General features: G+C 37.8%; 1 protein-coding gene across 1 annotated transcript in view; it reads right to left on the bottom strand.

Annotated features, from left to right (window-relative positions):
• Positions 1-23,773, bottom strand: part of MYO16 (myosin XVI) — a 450,985-nt gene that overhangs the window by 303,039 nt on the left and 124,173 nt on the right. Inside the window, exons 9-10 of the mRNA XM_046664745.1 lie at positions 14,709-14,859; positions 6,064-6,174 (exon numbers count right to left, since the gene is read on the bottom strand). Of these exons, the coding sequence (XP_046520701.1) occupies positions 6,064-6,174; positions 14,709-14,859 (262 nt within the window). The remainder of the gene's footprint in view (positions 1-6,063; positions 6,175-14,708; positions 14,860-23,773) is intronic.

Raw genomic sequence — 23,773 nt, forward strand, 5'->3', positions numbered from 1 at the left:
AAATGAAATTTGCTTGCTATTTTCACCAAGAAAATAACATTTATTATAGTACCAAAACTTGAAAAATGCCTAGAGATAGACCTAATACAAACGGACAAGACTTTTACACCAAAAATTTAAGAATGTTTCAGAGAAATTAAAGATGACCAAAGGAGGGTTATAACATTCCATGAAAGGGAAAATCACTTGTTGTGAAAATTTTAATGATTCCCAACTAATCAATATATTCAGTGCAATAACAAATGAAAATTCAATCGAAATTGATAAATTGTCTTTAAAATATATATGGATCTCCAAGAGTCATGATTGGCCAAGACATCTTGAAGAACAGTCAGAAGTCTTTCTATATATCAAAATTTATTTTATAGCTTTTATAATTAATATATTTTGGTGTTGGTTTACAGACAGACAAGCAAATTCATACAATAGAAGACAGATTCTAGAGATAGACTCACTCCCCGTGGCCACCTGATTTATGACAAAGGAACCACTGCAATGCAGTGGGGCAGCCATGTGGGAAAAACATTAATCTTGACCGTCCTCTTTAACCATCATAAAATCATTTCCACACTAGTAGTGTGCCTTAAAGGTTAAAGTTAAAACAACCAAACTGCAGGAAGAAAATATAGGAAAATACTTTCATGACTGAGGCCAAAATTTCTTAAGCAGAACACAAAAAGCACTAATGCTAAAGAACTTTGTAAAAATTACAAACTTCCATTCATCTAAAGACACTACGAGAAGTCTAAATTGCAAATCACAAACTGGGAAAAAAGGCTTCCAGTATGTACATCTGACAAAGAAACAATATCTTGAATATATAAAAAGCCCCATATGACAAGAAGAAAAAGTAAAACAACCCATTTATTTTTAAATGGCTACATAATTGAACTGGCACTTCACAAAATAAGATAATCAAATGAGCAACAAACAAATATTGGTCAACATCATTAGTTACCAGAGAAATTTAAGTTAATAGCTTAATGAGATACCATTGCACAACTCTCAGAAGGGCTAGAATTTGAAAAAAAATTAATACAAAAAATAATACTGATCATACTACATGCATAAGACTGTTTATAGCAGCATTATTCTTAATAACCAAAAGGTGGAAACAACTCAAAGGTTCCTCAATTGTAGATTAAATAAATAAATTAGGATATATTCCTACAGCAGCTTATCATACAGGAATAAAAATGGATAACTTCCACTATAAACCACAGCACAGATGAGTATCAGAAATATGATGATGAGTCAAAGATGACAGATGCTACAGAGAACGCTCTGGATGGTTCCTTTTATACAAAGTAAGAAACATACAAAACTAACCTGTAAATGTATGTGCCATAATCTTTTGTAATGATGAGAGTAAATTGGGGAAGGGGCTTCTTATAATCCATTTCTTTATGAAGCTGCTGGTTACATAGGTGTGTTCACAAAATAAAAATTAATGAAGTCATACACTGAGTTGTGCATTATTCTCTTCATATGTTGTAATTCAATACAACATTTACTCAAAAGAAAGATTGGCCGGGATTTTACAGCCGAGTAAAGGAGAAAAGAAGTAGGGGTTGTCCAGGTGGTGTAGTGGTTAAATTCACCAGCCGTGCTTCCATGGCCTGGGGTTCGTTGGTCCGGATGCTGGGCGCGGACCTAGGCACCGCTTATCAAGCCGTGCTGTGGCAGGAGTTCCACGTATAAAGTAGAGGAAGACGGGCACAGATGTTAGCTCAGGGCCAGTCTTCCTCAGCAAAAAGTGGATGATTGGCGGTGGTTGTTAGCTCAGGGCTAATCTTCCCCCCCCCCCAAAAAAAAATGAAATAATTGAACCAAAGAAGGATCTTATTAGTGAAGCATCTGAAAATTATTGTTAAGTTCCAGAGAAGAAAAATAAGATTAGAAAGTAGATTGAGGGAGAATTAAGAAATCTGCTAATTAAAGAAGATGAAGAACTTTAAAATCAAATAAAAAATCTCTAAATTGCATTTTTCCACTGAGATATAGTTTTTATATTGGCTTAATTATTGCAGGAATTTGAGACTGTTCTTGAAAACACATTTTGTAACAAACAAAAAATAGTTTACAGGGCCGGGCCCGGTGGCACAGCGGTTAAGTGCGCATGTTCTGCTTCTCGGCGGCCCGGGGTTCGCCATGCTGTGGTAGGCGTCCCACATGTAAAGTAGAGGAAGATGGGCATGGATGTTAGCTCAGAGCCAGGCTTCCTCAGCAAAAAGAGAAGGACTGGCAGTAGTTAGCTCAGGGCTAATCTTCCTCAAAAAAAAAAAAAAAAGTTTATAAAGATGTGATTTGAATGTTAATGAGAGCCATAAAGTATAACTTTATATAGGTTTATGCCATATTCTGAAGACAGCATTTTGATGAAATAGAGCATTTTAAATGTACCGCAAAGAAAGAATTTTTTTTTTAAAGATTTTATTTTCCCTTTTTCTCCCAAAGCGCCCTGGCACAGGGTTGTGTATTTTTAGTCGCAGGTCCTTCTAGTTGTGGCATGTGGGACACCGCCTCAACATGGCCTGATGAGCAGTGCCATGTCCGCGCCCAGGATCCGAACCAGTGAAACCCTGGGCCGCCAAAGCAGAGCACACAAACTTAACTACTCGGCCACGGGGCCGGCCCAAGAATTTTTTAAATTGTAGAAACCTAGAGACTTCCTTCAGCTCATCGTTCTAACACACTACTTTTTTTTCAATAGCTTACACATGTTAAATGCTCAAAAGGGTCTTCTAGATGGAGCAGATGATAGGAGCGGTGCAGCAGGTATGGCACAGCATATTGCAGATGAGGCTTAGAGAACTAGGCTGGGCGGCAGTATTAGCTTGGGAAGAGTGTGTCCATCTACCTAACTTCAAATATTCTTGAAGTGAGAGAGACTTCAACTTCTGACGCCAGCTTGTCAGCCTTTACCTCTTAAAATGCTCTTAAAAGAAGACCTGCTGGATCCAACCAGGTCACCTTGCGGGGAACATTAAGTTATTAAGTGGCTGAAATGAGCCAGGTTCCATGTATGATTAATTAGATATTATGGGAGCTCCTGTGTTTATTTGGTGGGTTTTTTTCTCGATGAGTCTCAAGTTCTACTAGTGTTTGTAAAGGGAATATTGCCTACATGCTTATCGGCCATCTGTGAAGAGATCTGACGGCACATTCTATTCTCTCTGTTACTGTGGACAATAATTATTCAGGGACTGCAATGCCTTTATTCTGTGCATTTCCTAGCAAGCGGATGTCTCATCGCCTGCAATTCATTTTCTGTTTGAGGTTTGGGAACTTCCTACTGCTCAGACTGTATGGAAACATCTCAACCTGATGTCCAAATGGAATGCTGTACACTTAGTTAAAAGAGCAACTCACAGATTGTTTTGAAAGATTATCTTACAGAACAAATGAGACTATAGCAAAAAGAGATGACAATCCCAGCTAAAATATTAATTCAGCTGAAATATTTCGTCTTGGCTTCGATGGACCCAGGGCACAGCAGTGGATGTTGTATTCTGTGTATAAGTTGAAGGTACGGCTGATGAAATTTGTACTAAAATCAGATGTGGGGTATGGAAGGAAAACGAGCATCAATACTCTTACCAAGCACCTTGGCCTGAAAACTGGGAGAATGGGGTTGCCATTAACCAGGATGGGAAAGGCATGAAAGGAGCATGTTGGGAGAGTGGGTGTCCAGATCAGATGATCAGACTGGAATATTTTAATTTGTATTTGTGGGGAAGGAACATTTGCTTTCATTTCCAAATTATCATGCACTGATACTTTTGTAAAATGCAATAAAAACGAAACTGAAAAAAGACAAATACATACAAAATGCAAGCCCTGATTCTTATTATAATCAACAGACAGAAATTAAATCTTCAAATTGCTGTAAGAGTTCCTAACGCTTACTCTCATTACAGACTGTAATAAATGTTCATATATCCAATGGTCCACAGAATATACTTAAGAAGCACTTATTATTATTCAATCAATAATGTTTAAATTGCTTGCCTATCCATTAGACATGAATTCAAATGCCATAACTTAGAGCACTCATCACAAAATTGATCCTAAACAATTTACCTCTTCAATATTTCAGGTATAGAGGAAAGGAAAATCATGTCTCACACAGTGGCAAATTTATATTTTACATGAACTTTAGCAAAGTAGGGAATATTAAATCTGATTATCCAGACAGAGAGAGAAACCTAGTAGCAGAGTATCTATGAAGATGATCCACTGTGCCGAGGGGTTAGAGCCATGACTCCGATAAACAGGTAGGAAGTATTTGTCATTTAAGACTAGAAAGTGCTTGGCCAGGCCTCGTGGTGAGCAAAACCAGCACGGCTGCTATTCTCCCTGAGCTCAGAGTCTAGCTCCGGAGCCAGACATTAATCAAATCATCAATGAGGCACATAATCACAAGCGATGGGAAAGACCGTCCAAAGTGACTTAACCTGGAAGGTCTGGGAAGGTTGATTTAAGGACTGAAGAACTTTTGAGTGGGAATTTATAAAACTAAGTATTTCATGGGGTAGAAACAGAACTTTAGGAGAAAGGAAAACAGTCCAAGGAAGTCCCTGACGCAGGAAGGAGGGCATGATCAGCGGCTAAGAGTCACGGATAGAGTTTGGGGCCAGATGGTGAATAAGAATTGTGGTCAACTCATGAAAAATGAGAAGGTGTAGGAAAGTTTTAAGACTGGGAGTTTCAAGATTACATTTGTTCTTTACCAAAATTACTCTAGTTCAGTGCGAGATCAGATTGAAAGGGAATGAAGTTTCCTCTAGAAAGTGAGAAGGCTGTCGGAGAAGGGATGATGGTGGCTTTGATGAGGATGGTGGCCAGAGAGATGAAGAGAGGTAGATTAAACGGATATTTGGGAGACAAAGTCATTTAAAAAGCATGAAGGAAATAAAGGGATTCAAAAATATTCAAGCAGTCGTATTCTGATAATATAATTAAGAAGTTAAAAAGAAGAATCAACACAGTGCTGGGAAAGGCCAGACAGCGGAATAAAAACAGTACACAAGTAACAGGGTGGTGACAGAGACCCAGGTAATCAGGGATCACCACTTTATGTCCATGACTCAATTCCATTAATTTTGATAGAACTATTTAATTTTAAGTGTATTTATAGTGGCAGGCAATTTATCCAAGTATTAAGATGTTGCATTGAAATTTCATAGGCTAATCAGCACCTGACAATTTATTACTTGTAAGGAAATCTGAGATTTCACATTTACATGGAAATTACTTAATCACCTTCTCAGTAGACTAGGGAAAAAATGTTATCAAAAAGGGATAGCAGACGTGCATAATCAGATTTCTCTACAGACGTTCTGATTGAATTGCTCAGAGTTGAATATAACAAAATCAGTGAGAGAGAGCAACAGACACAGAGACAGAGAGGGGGAGACAGAGAGAGAGAAAGACAGGGGGCGAGAGAGAGAGATTGAGATTATAGGATGTCTACATTGTTATGAGTATTGGAAGAAATAACACATATAAACCAGGATAGAACCACAACAAATTGATTCTCCATGCTGTTTGTCATCTGTCATAAATTTGTATCATATTATCAGAGATGTGTGTAAATCATTTACTTTACAAAGATGTTTCTTGAAAATTTAAAGGAACAATAGTTTCCTATTCATGCAAATAGAGAAGCAGTCCATGCGTAGTCAGTTTTTCCTCTTTAGCTTCCTTTTCCAGATCTAGCAGGCTAAGCTAAAGTAGATGAAACAAACAGCATTTTTATAAGTGATTTATAAGTGGATCCCACTGGATCCAGCAAGATCTTCCACCACAATCATGGCAACAGGAAAGCTGTCTACCCCCAAAGTATTAACTTTGACTTAACAACTTTGAAATGTGGATCTTTGCTGAACTTGCCTTATAACTGGACCAGAATAATGAACCTGAACTCTGAGAAATCCACCTTAAGCCATCAGCATGAGCAGAAGCAACAATAGCCCTTTACCTGTAATATCAGCACGACTGGAGGGTGAAAATATGCAACAAGACAAAAGCAGCGCCAAAGGCAATTTCAAGGGCACTTACGTATATCTGATTGTTCCCAAAGCGCTTCTGAATTTCATAAAGCAGGCTGCCATCGTTGAGCTCACTGAGCGTTGCTAGGTCATCATTTGGAGCGGGAGGCATTAGCTTGACCTGGGAAAAAATACATAAGATCAATTCTAATTGCTTTCCAATCAACTTTCTTCACAGTTGGATATTCCATTTTCAATTACATGTCAAAGTTTAAAGACCATCTGAGTTCGAAACTGTTATTATAAGATGAAATGGTTCATGTCGAAGGAACAAAAAATTCAACTGCCCCAGAGAAATGTATTCAGAGGAGAATTTCTGCTCTATACCCAGAAGCGTGCAGGCACACTCACACATGCATACACAGACACAGCCCGAATGTCGCCTTACCTCTCTCAAAGTCAATAAGTCTGTCAAAATTATTTCAGCATGTTAACTCTTGCAAGTCCCTACTTATAATTTAGACAGCTCTGAACTGCACTGAGGCCTCCGGGAGACAGGCAGCTGAAAATCTCATGTATTTGCAGTGTTCCCCAAGCTAAAGCAAACTTCTCCTGTTCTCACGTTCCTGTTGTTGGCACGGCAGGCAAGCAGTCTGCCTGGAATTCAGTTTCTGCACACATGAGGAGGAGGCTGCATTTTAAGAGTAGACACTAGAATTTTGGCTTGTGATTATTATTCTGCTCCACATTAGTCTTAAGATTAAAGTAGCTGTGAGATTAAGATAACTCTGTCATAAAGAAAAAAATGCTTTCCTATTCAATTTAACATAGAGTGACACAGGCTAAAAACTGGGCAACGTTTAAAACAAAAAAACCCATCAATCTATCATTTACAAGTTAGAAATGGGCATTGTTTAATGTAATATCTGTAAGATATACTCTGAAAAGTAGATATTTAATAAACCAGGACAGCTTTGGTTTTCTCATGTCAAACACAGAGGAGCAAAAGAACAAGAATATTCTTATCAATGCCTCTGTGAGTTCAGATGCCCATAAAGCATTTTCAGTAACAGTAAGTTAATGTGTATTATTTGCATTTGTGACTGTATCCTATATTTGTATTTCCCTTTTATATTTGTATTTGCATTATATATTGTATTATTGTATGTTCCATTGCTAAATAATTTGAAATTAAATATTACTGTTTACCAGCTAAATGTTTATGGAGTGAAAAATATTAGACATTTCTAAAACAACTAAATTTAAGACTATTTCTCTGACATTAGTAAATAGTTCACAAAATGTAATCTTTCGCATGAGTTCATAAATTCAGGTCATTGTTTTCCCAGACTGTTTCTAATCCTAATGCATTGATAATAGAAACTCAAATTCTTTACTGAGAATCTCAAACAGTCAGAAGGGGTCTGTTACGTCTTCCAGTTGGACAGCTGTGATGGCAGTGGGCTCTCTGGCATTGGATATGCAACCATTTGTATAAGTGGGAAACACACTATTCCAATAGCAGCACATTTATTAAAAAAATAATTTGTAAAATACTCCAGATCTCAGAAACGTCAAGAACAAGCCTCTTCCCTCCACCCAACATGCACACATTCAGCCAACACCTTGAGTTTACTATTTTCTGTTTTTGCAGCATTTAAAAGAAACATGTTTCAAAATAAATTTCAGAATTAATATACAAAGAACATATAACATAGTTTGATTAAAATCAGTCATTTAACTTTGGGTTAGAGGCATAGCTTTACAGCTTTGATACTGTCAGAAACATTCACCTAAATAATTTAAGAGTGGTATCCAAAAACTAGAACTTGTTGCTGATAAAAATAGAAGTCATAATGTTCCAGCTCTCCTAATATTTTATGGGTTGTCAAAATCAGTTTGGGGATTATGTTATGTCAGTTTTTTAATGTTATACACTTGGTTCCACCTTGTAGAGTCTCGCAGGCCCCGAGTGCTGAGAGGCTGACCGCTGTCAGTGAGGACCGCCCAGCCCCTCGCTGAAGCTCCCTGCAGGCTTCTTGACCAGGCAGTTTCTCATTCTGCGTTTTGCATCAGTCATGCTAACTCAGGTAAAAATCTTTCACACTGATTTGAGCTTCCCCTCTCTGAATAAGGGGAAATTCAAGCTCATCTAAATCTAAGACATCAGTTACTTGTATTCACTTGGGTGAACGGTGTTTAGATCGAGTGGTATGTCTTTCTCTCTGAGACCTTGAACGTTTTTCTTTCTTAACATTAAGTCAATTTCAGTTCTCTTACAAAATAGGGCAAATAACGGTATCTGTCTTCATAGAGGAGTGTAAGAATTAAACTCCTGTGGAGGGCCTGGCACGGTGCGTGCCCCGCGGATGAGTGTGCGGTAACGGGGTGCATTGTTACGCAGCTAGTCAAAAACCTAGAAAGGGCCGTGGACACCAATGGCAAAGTCTCTGGCAGCTCCCTGAGGTTGCCTTTGGAGGAGGGAGGAAGTGGACAGCTGTAGAGGGCTCTGGGCCTGTCTCTGCTGCCCTCAGCAAAGATGCTCATCTTCCATCTGCTTTAGGAATTGGAGTTCTCTTTCCTCTATTTCTTTTGGGGGAGCGATCTGCTGCTACATAATAATTTTTAAAAGTTTAAATTCATTGATATAGTCCAACATCCTTAATTAGTAGATTCAGAACTTGAGGACCAGAGAGCCCAGGTGATTTCCCAGGGATCACACAGCTAATAAGTCAGAAGTGGAAGTGGGGAAAATAACCATTAGGTAACAGTGGAGAAATTCTAACAGATAATGGATAAACCTGATAACATATGTTCAATAATTTGCCTTTCCTTCTTGCTCACCTACCCTATACCAGCATTATGCTAGTGGTTTAGTACAAAGAGGGAAAAAAGATGTGGTATTTTACCTCAGACTGTTTACAGTCTACTGGGGGAGAAGTAAGGACATAAAGAAGACATTACAGTTACAAAAAGTGCCACGCGGGCAAAACCAGGATGCTCCAAAACAGAAAACTTGAACTTTTGATTGGATGGTCTAAGTCCTCCTTGAGGGAGTCAATATTAAAGCTGACATTGGAAATAATTTTAAAAGGCCACCCTTTGGGATGTGGGAGCAGATGGTACAGGCCCCAAGGTCAGAAGGAGATGGGTGTGGGGAGGCAGTGGATGTCGGCTCCCAAGGCCGGCGGGTGGAGGAAACGGCAGCAGATGGTGGGGGAGGAGCAGGTGAAGCTTGCCGGCCATAGGAGGCTCTGCCGAATTCCAAAGACCGTGGAAAGTCAGCGAAGGGCTGAAGCCAAGGGCTGACAGGAGCTGCCTCACACTGAGAACGTGGTGCCCTGCAGCTTGTGGAGCGAAAGGTCGAAGTGCTGAGACCAGTTGACGAGCTCCAAGTGCTGGCGGCCTATCGGGGACTGGGAAGAGAAGGGGTGGATTGGCCGCAGATTTACTTAAGACAAAGAGGGGCCGCCAGACTCAACTGTGGCTACCGAATTACGTTTGATTGATTACTTAGGACTGATTTGGACAAAATCGAAGGTTTACTTATAATGATGGAGAATTTTCCTATATTCCAGGATCGCACTTGTATGTTTGCCTTTAGATATAAAAGAGATTTAGAAGATAAGTACAAATGGGTTAATATGTGTTTTCCAGAAATGAAAAGACTACTGGCAAAAGTTTTCATAGAGATGCATAAAAGGGAACTTTCATTATCAATTTAGGGATGGATACAAATATATTTTCTTTCTAACGTCTTTGCAAGCATTTCCTGAAAGTACAAAAACTTCTAATTACACATACACTCAGATATGCACCCCAGAAAACTAATATGTATGTATGTATGTGTATATACATATATATACACAAAGATTAATACACGTATATACCTATTCATGAATATACAATATATGATATCAATCAATATGATTGCAATAACTTTGAACAATGCAAATATAAGACACAAGTGTCCAGCAAGTTAGCATACATATTTAACTCCCAAAGCAATCAGAAAAAGGAGAAAAATAAAGAGCAAAATTTTTTTCTTCAGAAGCAATGATTTTCAATAAGATAGTATTCTTATAACCACAACTCTAAGGAGCTCAAAGCAAGTTTCTGTGTACATAGTTAGGAAAGGCATGAACAGCACTAACAGAAGTCCTGCATTTGCTCCAAGAAGCTGAAGGAGCCACTGCAGACATCTCCTCAGTATTCCTGAGGATTTTCATCTACAGTGGCACAGCTGTCACATGGGTTAGAAAAAAATACTAGGCTGACAGTAAAAATGTGAAAACTCCCTAGCCTGTTTGTGGGAATGAAACATGACAAATACAGTGTTCGAGTAGACAAAAGCAAGAATTCTTTGCATTTATCACCAAGATTCCAAAATGATCAGGAGGAAAGCTTTGATAATTGATCCTAAGCAAGGTTATTCAAGGCACACATTCTTTATACAGATTTCAAAAGCATTGTGACAGCTGATAACAAGTAGGAAAAAAATAAGAAAACATGTCTGTGAATATTTTTATGCTATAATTGTTGGCTCGATAGTGTATACTACCAATGTCTATCAAGCAGTTAGAACAATAGTTAGAACAGAGATGGGATAAAGACGTAAAAAACATTAACATCCTCTCTAGGATTGGCCATTATGGTTCTTATGAAGATATATAAATATCCATACATATCTATATGTATTTCTAAAAGGAGATCTCTAGAACACAAAACAGACATAATTCAGGATAGAAAGTCAGGAAGAACTTAGGAGAAATACTTTGAGAAATGTTTCATAGTCCAAAGGGAATTTAAGTTTTGGAAATATTCTGAATCCACTGATTCCTTGTCTCTACATTTTGGCACCGCTTTGAGTGCTGTTCGCTTTACTGTGTCGTTTTGTCTGTTTGTGGTGTTTCTCCCTGGGGGATGAGTGATATATGTCCAAGGACTGGAAGTTTAGTGAGCAAACGACATGGTCTGACAAACAGAATAAGAGCAACAACATCTTGCGGAAAGGCAGTTATGGAAGAAAGAACTGAGTAAGAGGGAACTAGAAAAAACACAACGTCACTGGGATGGTCATCGCAAACAAAGGGGTGATAATCTGCCACTTTACTAAGCTTTCCCAAGTTTGAGCCTATCACCACGGCAGGGTAGCAGTTTCAATGTTTTTCTCTGCTTTTTTTATTCTGTCAGATGTTTCTTAGATAGTGAAATTTACTGGGTGCGTTCCCTCACTCTTCCTTTTTCAGCTGAGGATCGAAGTTTTTGTGGACGTGGATGTTGGCATATCTGCGGACCACAGGAGGAGAATTCTTGCCTGTCTCCAAAACCCCTCTCTTACACATGCAGCTATGGAATGCCAACTTTCCCTCCTATTTCTAGAACTGTCACAAGTCATCAGGGCTCTGGAAAATGAACCAGGAGCTCGCTGTGGTGTCCCGAAGAGCACTGGATACAGAGGAGAAGAGACGCTTGTGATTCTAAGCAATTTGCTTAACTTTCCCTGAGTTTAAGTTTGGTCACTTTAAAACTCAACTTGAAACTTGAGTGTGAGTTAGGTATTGAAAGTGGATAATAACTTGCTCCCAGTGGTATTTTGAGGATCAGATAATGCAGATGAAGCATTTTTAAGCTTTGAAATGTTAACCAATATACAGTACTATTTTGTATTATCTTCTAAAATAATCTATATTTTCACTGATGAAAAAAATAAACCTGGGTAAGTGTTAACTAGAATTACTTGACTTAGGAACAGATAAATTTAGTGAAAAGAGGACTTGACCCCTTTAGGAAAATCTAATATACAGTCAGTCCATATAAATAATAACAATAAAATTATTAGATATATCTTATTGAGTTTTTATTCTGTTCTTGGTAATTATACCATCAGTTCATAGCCTTAATCTTTCATCTTTTTTTTTTTTTTGAGGAAGATTGGCCCTGAGCTAATATCCATGCCCATCTTCCTCTACTTTATATGTGGGACGCCTGCCACAACATGGCTTGACAAGCAGTGCGTAGGTCCGTATCTAGGATCTGAACTGGCGAACCTTGAGCCGCCAAAGCGGAACGTACGAACTTAACCGCTGCATCACCAGGCCAGCCCCTTTTGTCATCCTCATAACAAACACATGAGGTCAGTAATATGTGCCCATTTCACAGATGGGGCTTAGTGAGGTTAAGGAATGTCCAGAGTCATAGAGCTCCTGCAGCTGACCTGAACCAGAGCAAATCTTTATGACTGCATCATTCTTTCTCTTTATTCCCAGGCTAACATGCCTTCACCAAATGGAATAAAAAGTTGACTTGAATTGCAAGCTTGAACTAAATTTAAATAAATATATTCTGAAAGGAGAGAAAAGAGAGAGGAAGGGAGAGAGAAGTAGTTAAGAAGGGAGGAAACTAGTTAGAGACTGGAAGAAGAGGCCAGGGCAGGGAGTGGAGGAAGCGGAGGGAAAAGAGGACAACAAGAGGAGAGAAGGAAGAATGTCTGGCGTATTTCTCATAAACTTAGGAAAAATTCTACATTTTCAGAGGTGTTATAAAAGCGAATGTTAATTTTCATGATTATCAGAACCAAAAAAAGTTTAAATCGAGCCTTGAATATTCATTTACACAGTTACCATTTGATGAGACCTATATTTCACAAAAATCTGAGAGGGGAGATGCTGTGCTTTTTGTTTCAATTTTTAAAAAATGTTCCACGTTATGGATTTCTCTTTAAAATGTCAATCAGAACTTTATTGCTTTGACAAGCCTTTTCTAAAGCCCTCCTATGAAACTCGAATGTATAATCCGGTCCGTGGACGGTGCTATTCCTCCTCTGGGAGAATCACCTATGCAGCTCACAGCCAAGAACGTAGGATAGTGTGGTGCCTACAGTGGGAGATACGGGTGAGCAGGATATAGACAATAACTGAACACAATATACATAATATATGAACATAAAACCTGAATAATAGCTGTTCCCTCTCTAAGACCAAAGAAATAGAACATGATTCTAAGTGCTTTCAACGTCTAGGATACAATTTATAAAGAACTTAAATTAAAAACAGAACAGTCATTCTATAAGGATTACACTTGAAATTATGTTGTGAATGTTCTCTCACCTTTTTTAAGGTATTATTTTCTTAGAGCAGTTTTAGATTCACAGCAAAATTGAGAGGAAGGTACAGAGCTTTCCCATACACCCCTGGTCCTACAGAAGCACAGCCTCCCCCATTGTCAGCATCTCCCATCAGAGTGGTACATTTGTTACAATCGATGAACCTGCATTGACACATCATAATCACCCAGAGTCCACAGTTTACATGAGGGTTCACTCTTGGTGTTGCACATTCTATGGGTTTGGACAAATGTATAATGACATGTATCCATCATTATAATATCATACAGAGTAGTTTCACTGCCCTAAAAATCCTCTATGCTCCACCTATTCATGCTTTCCACAACCAACCACTTGGCAACCACTGACATTTTTACTGTCTCCATAGTTTTGCCTTTTCCAGAATGTCACATAGCTGGTCATACTGTATAGAGCCATTTCAGATAGGCTTCTTTCACTGAGTAATAGGCATTTAAGGTTATAGAAGGTTCATAAGACCCTTAAACTTTGCCCTAAATTTTACCCAACATTCAATTTGCCTACTGCTATAGACTGAATTGTGTCCCCCTAAATTCATAACGTTCAGGCTTTAACTAATCTGACTGCATCTGGAGACAGGGCCCTTAGGAGGTAACGAAGGTTAAATGAGATCATAAGGGTGGGGCCTCGATTCCACAGGACTGGTGTCCTTATGAGACTATCTCTTTTTGCTCTATCTCTTTCCACCCTGTGAAGACACAGTGAGAAAGCAGCCATCTATAAGCCAGGAAAGAGCCTTCACCAGAAACCATATCATCCAGCACCTTGATCTTGGACTTCCAGTCTCCAGAACTGTGAGAAATAAATTTCTATTATTTAAGCCCCCCAGTTTGCAGTATTTTGTTATGGCAGCCTGAGCTGATGAGTATACCTAATAAAATTTAGAAATATTTCAAAATTACAAAAATTATTTATTAGTTATTTTAAAATAAAAATTAAACTTTTAAAAGAGGGTTTTTAGAAAACTAACTACATCGTATTTAAAATATTCAAAATTAGACACAGTGAAACAAAATATTTCCAAGGATTACTCTGATATTTATAAAATTATTCTGCCATTTATAAAACATGAAACATATAAAAATCATTTATTTCTGTGAGAAAGATAACAGAAATTCCATTAATTTCTATAACCCCAAGCTCATCAATGTGATGTCTCATAACTTGGGCACTGGGGTGCACTCACACACACACACACACACACACACACACACGATGACGCCACCACAGTAACTTTTAAGGATAAATGAGTCTTGGTGATTGGTTTGTCTTTCTTCTTGTTATGTGAAGTATTTTGATATCTGAAGGAAACAAAAAACAGCCTACATAATAATCAAAATGATGACTAATGATGTAACCGGAAATATTCAAGAATTAACATACTGGCTGAGCTTACATTCCTGGTATGTAAATAATGTATATATGGAAATTATAAACAAAATATTAACCTTTGCATTCATTCATTTATCTTTGAATGGAAATTAGTGGGTGCTTGTTTATGAAAGGTTAGATTGTAATGCATGATGTAATAGAAAGCAATACCAGCACGCAAGCAGTAAGGGTGTAATTACCTGCTCAAGTTTGGTGGGGCCAATCATGGTGGTGCTTTCAGGGGTGTTGTCCTGAGATTGTCTCTTGCACAGACCTTTTGTTGCATCTTTGAACATAATATCTTTTTCCAACAAACTGTCTTGCTTGGCAATTGGCAACGCCAGTGGACCGCTACAGGAAATAACCAATGCTATAATTAGTCGTCTTCTAACATTGCCGTATCAATCAAAAGTTCCCACGACAGGACAGCAGGGTATAGAAAGTATTTTATTCAGATAAGAAAGTTTCTCAACACTGCAGGGAAAAAAAATCTGTAAACTTTTCTATTAGCTCCAAATTTCAATTTCACCTTTAAAAGAAAAATACATTCATTTCAACCTCAGAAAAAAATGCTTATGAAGGTATATACGACAGTAATAGACAAATCAATAAGCAATTTAAATGCTAACGTTGAAACATACAACTGAAAAAAGCAAGATATTTAAATGTGAAAATCAATTGCAACCAAGAGAAGGCAAAATTATACAATTAATTAAAATATTGTTCATATAGGATTTAAAATATATTATAGAATCATGGGCAATATTTAGAGTTTGTAATAAAATAATAATAGGGTAATTAAAGGAATGACATATTTAAGGATTGTAATATTACAAAGAGAATAAGTTTTATCACTTACTTATAACTCAAGCTAGGCAAAAAAAAATAAAAGCTACTTTTCTTTTTTAGTTCTTCTGTAGACATCATTGCCAAGAAAAGCCATTATTTTGTAATGGTCATAAAAAAATAAACACAATCTAAATGCGTAATTTGCATTGTAACACTTTATTATAGTAAGACTTAAAAACTTATTTCCCTCAATGTTACCATGCAAGCAGAAATACATACATATTTAATCAAGTGCAATATATATAAACGTAATTATTTCATGTATTCTACCATAGTAGTTGTGATTCTAATTAAAGGTAATGCACTTTTTGGATTTAAAAAAATTCAGGTTTATTGAGGTACTACTTATATACAGTAAAATTCAATGAGTTTTGTCAAATACATATACAGTTATATATAGTTAGTTAAATATACGTACAGTTATATATAGTTAGTTAAATATATATATGTTTGCATAACCCACATAACCAGCAATATATAGAATTTTATCACTCCCAAGTGTCTCTTTGTGCCCATCCTTTGGAGTTAATTATCTGCCGTAGCCTCCAGACCCTTGGAAGCCCTGATGACTGTTTCTTTCACTATTGTTTGCCTTTTCTACAGTGTCATATGAAAGGGATCACACAACCCGTAGTTTTTTGTGTCTGGCTTCAGTGACTTAATGTTTCTGAGATTCATCCACGCTGCTTCCTACATCAATAGTTGGTGTTCATTGCTGAGTGGCATTCTATCGAAGGATGGACTACACTTTGCCTATCCATTCACCATATAGGTTTGTCCGGTTTTTGTCAGCTGTGAGTGGAGCTTCTAGACACATTTGTGGACAGGTGTTTGTGGAAACATATGCTTTCATTACGTTGGTTAAATACCTTGGAGATAGCAAACTGTTTCCACAGTGGCTGCCCCAGTTGGTGCTCCCCTAAGGATAACTTAGAGTTGCAGTTTCACACCCTCGCCAGTACTTGTCTTCTTTTTTTAATCCTCGTTCTATTAAGTGTGTTAATGGCTTCCCCCTGTGGTTTTAATCTGCATTTTGATGGCTTATTTGACATAAGAATCTCTCTTCTCTGGTAAAGCATGAGTTCAAATTTTTGGACTATTTTTTATTGGGTTCTTTGGTGTCATATTATTGGGTTTATATATTCTGGATTCAAGTGCTTTATGAGACACACATGTAGCAAATATTTCTCCCAGTCTGCCTTGTCTTTTTATTTTCCTAACAGTGTGTTTCAAAGAACATTTTTTTCTCCTATAGTTTGTGCTTCTTGACTTATCTAAGAATTCTTTTCTTAACCCAAGGTCAAAAAAGTTTTCTCCCAGGTTTCATTCCAGAAATTTTACAGTTTTATGCTTTTCATTTAAGTCTGTGATTCATTGTGAGTGGCTTTTTGTATATGGTGCTATATATGAGTCAAGGTTCACCATTTTTTCATATGACTGTCCAAATGTTCCAGCATCACTTTTGAAAAGAACATCTTTCTCCATCCAATTATTTGGACACTTCTGTTAAAAATCAATTGCCCATATACATGTGGGTCTATTTTGGGACACCCCATTGTGTTCCACTGATATAAGTGTCTATCCTTATACCAATATTCCATGGTCTTGATTAATGTACCTTCACAGTAAGGCTTGAAATCAGATAATATGAGCCATCCAATTTTGTTTTCTCTACTCAAGGTCATTAACACTTTCATATAAATCTTACAATCTATTCATCAATTTTTATAAACATGCCTGTTGGGATTTTGATTAGCATTGTGCTCAACTGATAAATCAATTGGGGGAGAATTTGCACATTAACAGCATGGAATTTTGTTATCCATAAGAAGAGTATGTTTTTCCATTTATTTCAACCTTCATCAATTTCTCTATTTTGTAGTTTTCAGCATTAAAGTCTTGCAAATAATTTGTTAGATTTATTCTGATGCATTCCATATTTTTATGTCATTATAAATGTATTTTTTACTTCAATTTCCAGTTGCTGATTGTTAGTATATAGAAATACAAATGATTTTGTAGATTAACCTTGATAGGGGAGAAAGAGAGTAATTTGAAGTGCTTCTTTTAGGAATCACAATGTTGCATTGTTTTGCAGCCCATCTCTATGCTGTCTTCCTACTGTACAACGGTCTAGGAAAGCATGAAGAAAGAGAGACTAGTGAAGGGGCTGCTTTGGGCCAGAACTGAGGGAAAAGCAGGAATAGCTAAAGAACAAGTTTCACTTCCTTTGAACCCTGAATGATGATGTTTTACAGTGTTTTAGTCAATGAAGACATTTCCAAGTAGACAAGGGGGCAGGGCAACGTATATTAAAAAGAGTCAGCATGGACTACTATAGCTGTAACAAGCATAACTTTTTGAGTCAGAAAAACCGCAAAGTTTGATGCATGGTTCTGCCACTTTGGGCAAGCATATAACCCTTCTGTAAAGCCAACCTGTAAAAAAGGTCCATAGGGAGGGATTGCTAACATAGTGCACATAAAGGGCTTAGCCCAATGACTACAGCAATAACCCGGCAATAAAATTAGCTGTTGTTATTTATATGTGTCCAGAACTTTGAATTTTCTGGGATTTTACTCTACAAGCTTAGTTAGTTGTTACTATTTTGTGAATAGGTACAGAAGACAAGAAATTCCTGGATCAGAGACAAAAGACTTACTCTTGGCAATCACAGCATCCAGAGCTTCATGTTTGCACTGGCTATCCTTGACCCCTGTCCCGTGGGGATGTCTGAGGGACAACACAGGTGGACCTAGATAGATGCTTGCACATGCAGTGTGTTGTGTTGTAGAAGAGAAACCTGGCCAAAAGTCAAGTTACTTTTTGAGCAACCAGTAAACATTACACTAAGTAGCAGATAAGCCTGTGCCCCCACTTTGGGAGCGAGTGCTGTGGTCTCCTTGAGTGACTTAGTCACCTGCATGACTAACTATGTATGCCGTGCACTCTGACAAACTGAGTAAGAATGTGGAGGGTGCTCAGAGCCCATGACAGACTGTCCTTCCCAATGGTTTAGTATTAATCTTAAAAATTCACTATAAAAAAGGAATACTTATAAAAATTTCATATCCAGATCTGCTTGAATACCATCAAGTGATTAGATATCCACAACTCCCAAAGAAGCCTTATTTCTTCCATGAGCAACTTTGGAACAACGCCTGCCTACCCTAACTTGTATTCATCATTCCTAGAACTCCCAAGACTGCCCTATACTTCTTTGACATGAGAGCCCTTCAGATGTTTGGTTTCCTTATATTTTCTATAATTTGAGTGAACCACTTGCAAAACATTTTAACTAAATGGCATCTAATGTGTGACAGTCTCTCAGTACACACACTAACTCTTTATTTGACAACAATGCTATTATGAGGTATGTACCATTTTGTGTATGCGTGTGTGAGGATTGTTGCTGAGGTGACATCTGTGCCAATCTTCCTCTCCTTTATGTGGGATGCCCCCACAGCACGGCTTAATGAGCAGTGCTAGGTCTGCGTCTGGGATCCGAACCTGCGAACCCCGGGCCGATGAAGTGGAGCACCAGAACTTAACTGCTGCGCCACTGGGCTGGCCCCAGGTGTGCACCATTTTTATGCCTATTCTATAGACGAGTAAACTGAGGGCCAGAGAGGAGAACTTGCTTTGGACACACAGCGAGGCAGCAGCGGACTGAGGTGTGAGCTCAGAGCTTCCGTTCTTACCCCCCAGGTTGCACTGCCTACATCTAAAAATCCACCCTCACGGCTATCAAAACACTTCCTTACTTATCTCCCCTTGTATCAATCATTTCCTTTTTCTGTGTTATCATGAAATTTAAAAACACAATAGTTTGCATATACCAAATCTTTTGAATATAAAGCAATTAATAAAGCAGTGGTTTGATTGGTCAGGTAGAAACTAAAAAGATAGTTTATGAAATACACAAAATCAACAATTATAAAGTATTTCTAAAAGGAGGAAATAGTGAGTTTACTAAAATAGCTGACATACTCCTCTCTTATCTCAGTTCTATGGCAGTGTTCACAGCAGGCTCCTCTGAGAGTCACAGTTGGAAAGAAGACTGCTCAAGGGATACAGCGACCTCATTCAAAGTCAGTTTCTACCTCCAGTTGGCTACTAGCTGACCGTCTAAGCCCTTCAGAACGTCACGATCACAGCTTAGCCTTTGCCAAACGCAGGGCCTGGACTAGGTAACACTGAAGTGCGTACCAAGTCCTGCGGTTCTGTGAGACTAATACACCATCTCTCTTCGCATACTTTTCACCTGCATTTTTAAAAATCATTTACACTCTCAATAATAGCATAGGTTGTATAATCTAGTATCTTACTAACAATAATTTCCAGTAGCTAGTTGCAAATATTCTTATATAAGAAGAAAACGATTCTCTATAATACAGTTGGATTGAATGGCAACGTATTAACTACTCATGCACGTATTTGCTACAGGAAAAATGCAAAACATGTACCTAGGTTGATGGCATGTAACAATGTTTTAAATATCTATGGAACCATTTCTCTTTAGGTTTCTATTCTACTTTTAAAAGGAAACATATTGTATCCACAATCATTGCAATTAACAATAGCATTCATATAACGTAACTTCAATGTTTTTAAATTTTCACTGATTATCCATCTGTAGAATATAAACATGTATTAAAGTGCTATTTTTCTAGAAAAAGGAATAATTTTATATTAGTCATTGGCATTTATTTTAATATTCATTAAGTGTTTATCATGGCAAACTATAAGATTAATTTTTTAAAACAAGATGCAATTATGTATATAGAGCAAAAACGCAATAAAGAAGAAGAAACATATAAAGGATAAAAAGAAATATGGCAAATGATAGTAGTTTTGTTAAAAAGGTGGACTAATGATGAAGAAGAACTTAGAATTGCCTTCATCTCAACTAAACTTTATACAAGTTTCTCCCTGACTCGAGACTGCTGACCTCCCGCTTAGAACACTTACTTTAGAGAACTTTCAACTGTAAGTTTTCTCTCTGTCCCTTTGAGATGTAAACCTTGTCCCAGCCTCTTGTCTGTCTTCCAACCCAGGAATGTCTTTCTCAAGGACTTGGGAGCCATCCTGCTGAAATGTAATTATCAGGAAAGATAGAGCTGTCTGTCTCCCCATGTCTACGGGAGGGTAGGAGACTAACTTCCATAAGCACAGATTAGCAAACTCAGTGGTCTGCTCACACTGCCCAGCCTCCCCACTAACCTCCTCCTGTACTTTCCCACCAGCTCATCTGCACTCAAAAGCTCTCTGGCCTTTTGTTTCAGAGTCAAATTCAATCGCTCTCCTCTATTGCAATACTCTTGGATAAAGTCTTTCTTGCATCTTTAACTTCTCTGGTGCAATTTTTCTTTGACACTAATGAAAGCTTTTTTTTTTCATGCTTCTATATGTTCTTCTGCACTTCCCAAATTTTCTTCAATGAGAAAAATTATTTTGATTATAAAAAAGGAATTATTAGAGGGGCTGGCCCCGTGGCCGAGTGGTTAAGTTCGCACGCTCCGCTGCAGGCGGCCCAGTGTTTCGTTGGTTCGAATCCTGGGCGCGGACATGGCACTGCTCATCAGACCACGCTGAGGCAGCGTCCCACATGCCACAACTAGAAGGACCCACAACGAAGAATATACAACTATGTACCAGGAGGCTTTGGGGAGAAAAAGGAAAAAATAAAAATCTTTAAAAAAAAAAAAGAAATTATTAGGGATGGAAATTTATCAGGGAGAAAGAGAAAAAATAAGATTGAAATAGTACAATTTCTAAAAGAAGACTTTTGGTAAGGCAGACTCCATAAACATAAAGAAATCAAAATAGCTATCATCCAAGGCTAGTTTAGATTAATGCAGGAGAGGTAGCTTTAGCCTGACTGTAGAAAAATATTAGACAGGACTATACCAGCAGACAACTAATTTCTGAACTCTACTGGATTTATTCAAGACTTACTTATTTCTATAAACATAAAAGGCATTTCATGCAGAGAAAATGTGCCTGTAGGAACCGGGATTTTATTTCTGAAAAGGGAAACAGGAATGTAATAAAATAAAACTAACAAAGGCGACAATTATTGCCCATTATATCTAAACCAATTTGAGAAAACTATAGGGAACAAATAAAACTGACTATATTGAGATATATCATACAAACAAAGAAAAATCGAACAGAAACAAATGTGAGGAAATGGCATATGTAACTCAGTTATTTTGGTGGTTAAAGTAATGGACCAAATAGATAGTTCTCAATTTTAATCCTGGGAACCTAGCTACACAAATTATTTATTATAGGGAATTTGGGCTTTTCCACATCCATAAAATAAGTTACTGATCCAAATATTAATGTTGAATAAAACAGTTCTTGGAGAGTTTTGAAGTAATTGCTATCTTTAGCCCCTCAAAAATAACTTTAGTCTTTGTAAGAAAAAAAATTTACAATTTAAAAAACCATTTTGGTAAAATATTGCTTGTGTCTAAAACACAAATTAAAATTTCAACTTGTCACTTGTGGTTGAATTGGAAATTATATTGTTTTTAAGATATCTCATATTCATCTTAGTAGTTTGCAACAGATAGCTACAAAGAAATGAAAAAAAAAAATCTCAAAATTAAACTAAATTGACCATAGCAGCTCTACGCACAGATGAAGGGGGTTTCTGAACACGTGAAGTTTACATTTGCTGGAACTGACTCTCTAGCATGTTCTTATTTTGCTGAATAGGTATTTAGTGAAGGATATTCATAGGAAACATTATCATTCATTTAAATCAAAGACCTGTTTAATAATCTACTGCATTTTTCAGACTTTTTAGTAAGTAAATTTGATATAATTTGGTAAAACTTAAGTTAACCACAGCAAGCACCAGAACACGCGCATTCAGTTTGTAATATGAAAAGAAGATGATGTGTGTATGTGGTGGTAGATGGAATAAACTGCCTTAGGTAGTGAGTTCCTGCCTCTGAAACAGTTTCCAAAATAGAAAAAAACAATCGAATAGAAGTGGGAATGCCCATCCCTCCATCTGCCGTCATCGCCTGTGAGTCCAGTTCTCAGCCAGCTTGGGAAGGCCAATGCGTTGCTCAATAACTTCTGAGGGATAGCGTAAATAGTTTAAAACTGGAAATCCGGTTAAACAATTCTCAATGTCTCCTTATGTCCCTATATTCTATGACATTTCTCCCTGTCCCCTACCAGACTATAGAATTTCTTTCTAAGTGTAAATTCTTAGGGAATTGACTGATAGCTTTATCAAGACTTTGTAAATACATTTTCAGATTTTGAGCAATGCTGTCATAATATTTGATTAGGAAACAGGCTAGATGTCGTGTAGAATTTATTACTAAAAGAAAGAATTTATGTATATCAAATGAGGATTTAGATGCAAAAGCCCTTACAATCTAAAGGGCAATGTAAAAATATAAATTAGCATTGCTGAAATAACTGTCCATTTAATTATTTTCTTTAAAATATTAATCTGAAATGAAACTACATAAAAAATTTTATCCCATAGTTCCCTGATTCTATGCCAACTAGGACACTTTTAAGCTGAAAGAGGCTTTATTAACAATTATCCTGGTAAACAGGCATAAAGGAGGAGTGGACCAAACCAGGACATATGGTCACTCCAGTTACAGGAAACTTGACTTCTGATAGTGATGAACTAAAGTGTTCCTCAGGTCATAAAAACCCATAGGCAGGGGCCGGCCCGGTGGCGCAGTGGTTAAGTGCCCACGTTCTGCTTTGGCGGCCCGGGGTTCGCCAGTTTGGATCCCAGGTGCGGACATGGCACCACTTGGCAAGCCATGCTGTGGCAGGCGTCCCACATATAAAGTAGAGGATGATGCGCACAGATGATGGGCTCAGGGCCAGTCTTCCTCAGCAAAAAGAGGAGGTTTGGCGGCAGATGTTAGCTTAGGGCTAATCTTCCTCAAAAAAAAAAAAAAAAAACTCCATAGGGAAAATTAAGACACACTGAAGAGTCAGTGTTATTGCCACAACTCCCGATTTATAGAGTTAGGATGGAGAATGTACAGTCTCAGCCCTACACAGAGCAATTAAAAAGGGCTCCTTCGTAGAGAAGTGACCAGAACATGTTCTATTTGATGTCATATTAGCACTTTGGGTTAAGCTAAAAGTCATCAGCACTGGGTTCAGGCATTCTCCAAAAGTTCCTAACAACAGAGGCCGGGGACAAAAATCGAGTCCCCCCAAATTGTGCAATGTGATCATGGCGTGCTCAGCAGACCCGTTATGTGCACAGGACAGGTCAAGACCCAGGCTGCTCTAAATCCTCGTGTCTCCATTCCCAATGTACCTCCAATACAGGTAGTACCTCCGATACAGGTAGTACCTCCAATACAGGTAGTACCTCCGATACAGGTAGTACCTCCGATACAGGTAGTACCTCCGA

Source organism: Equus quagga, chromosome 6, assembly GCF_021613505.1.
Source record: "Equus quagga isolate Etosha38 chromosome 6, UCLA_HA_Equagga_1.0, whole genome shotgun sequence".
In the NCBI taxonomy this organism is placed as follows: domain Eukaryota; kingdom Metazoa; phylum Chordata; class Mammalia; order Perissodactyla; family Equidae; genus Equus; species Equus quagga.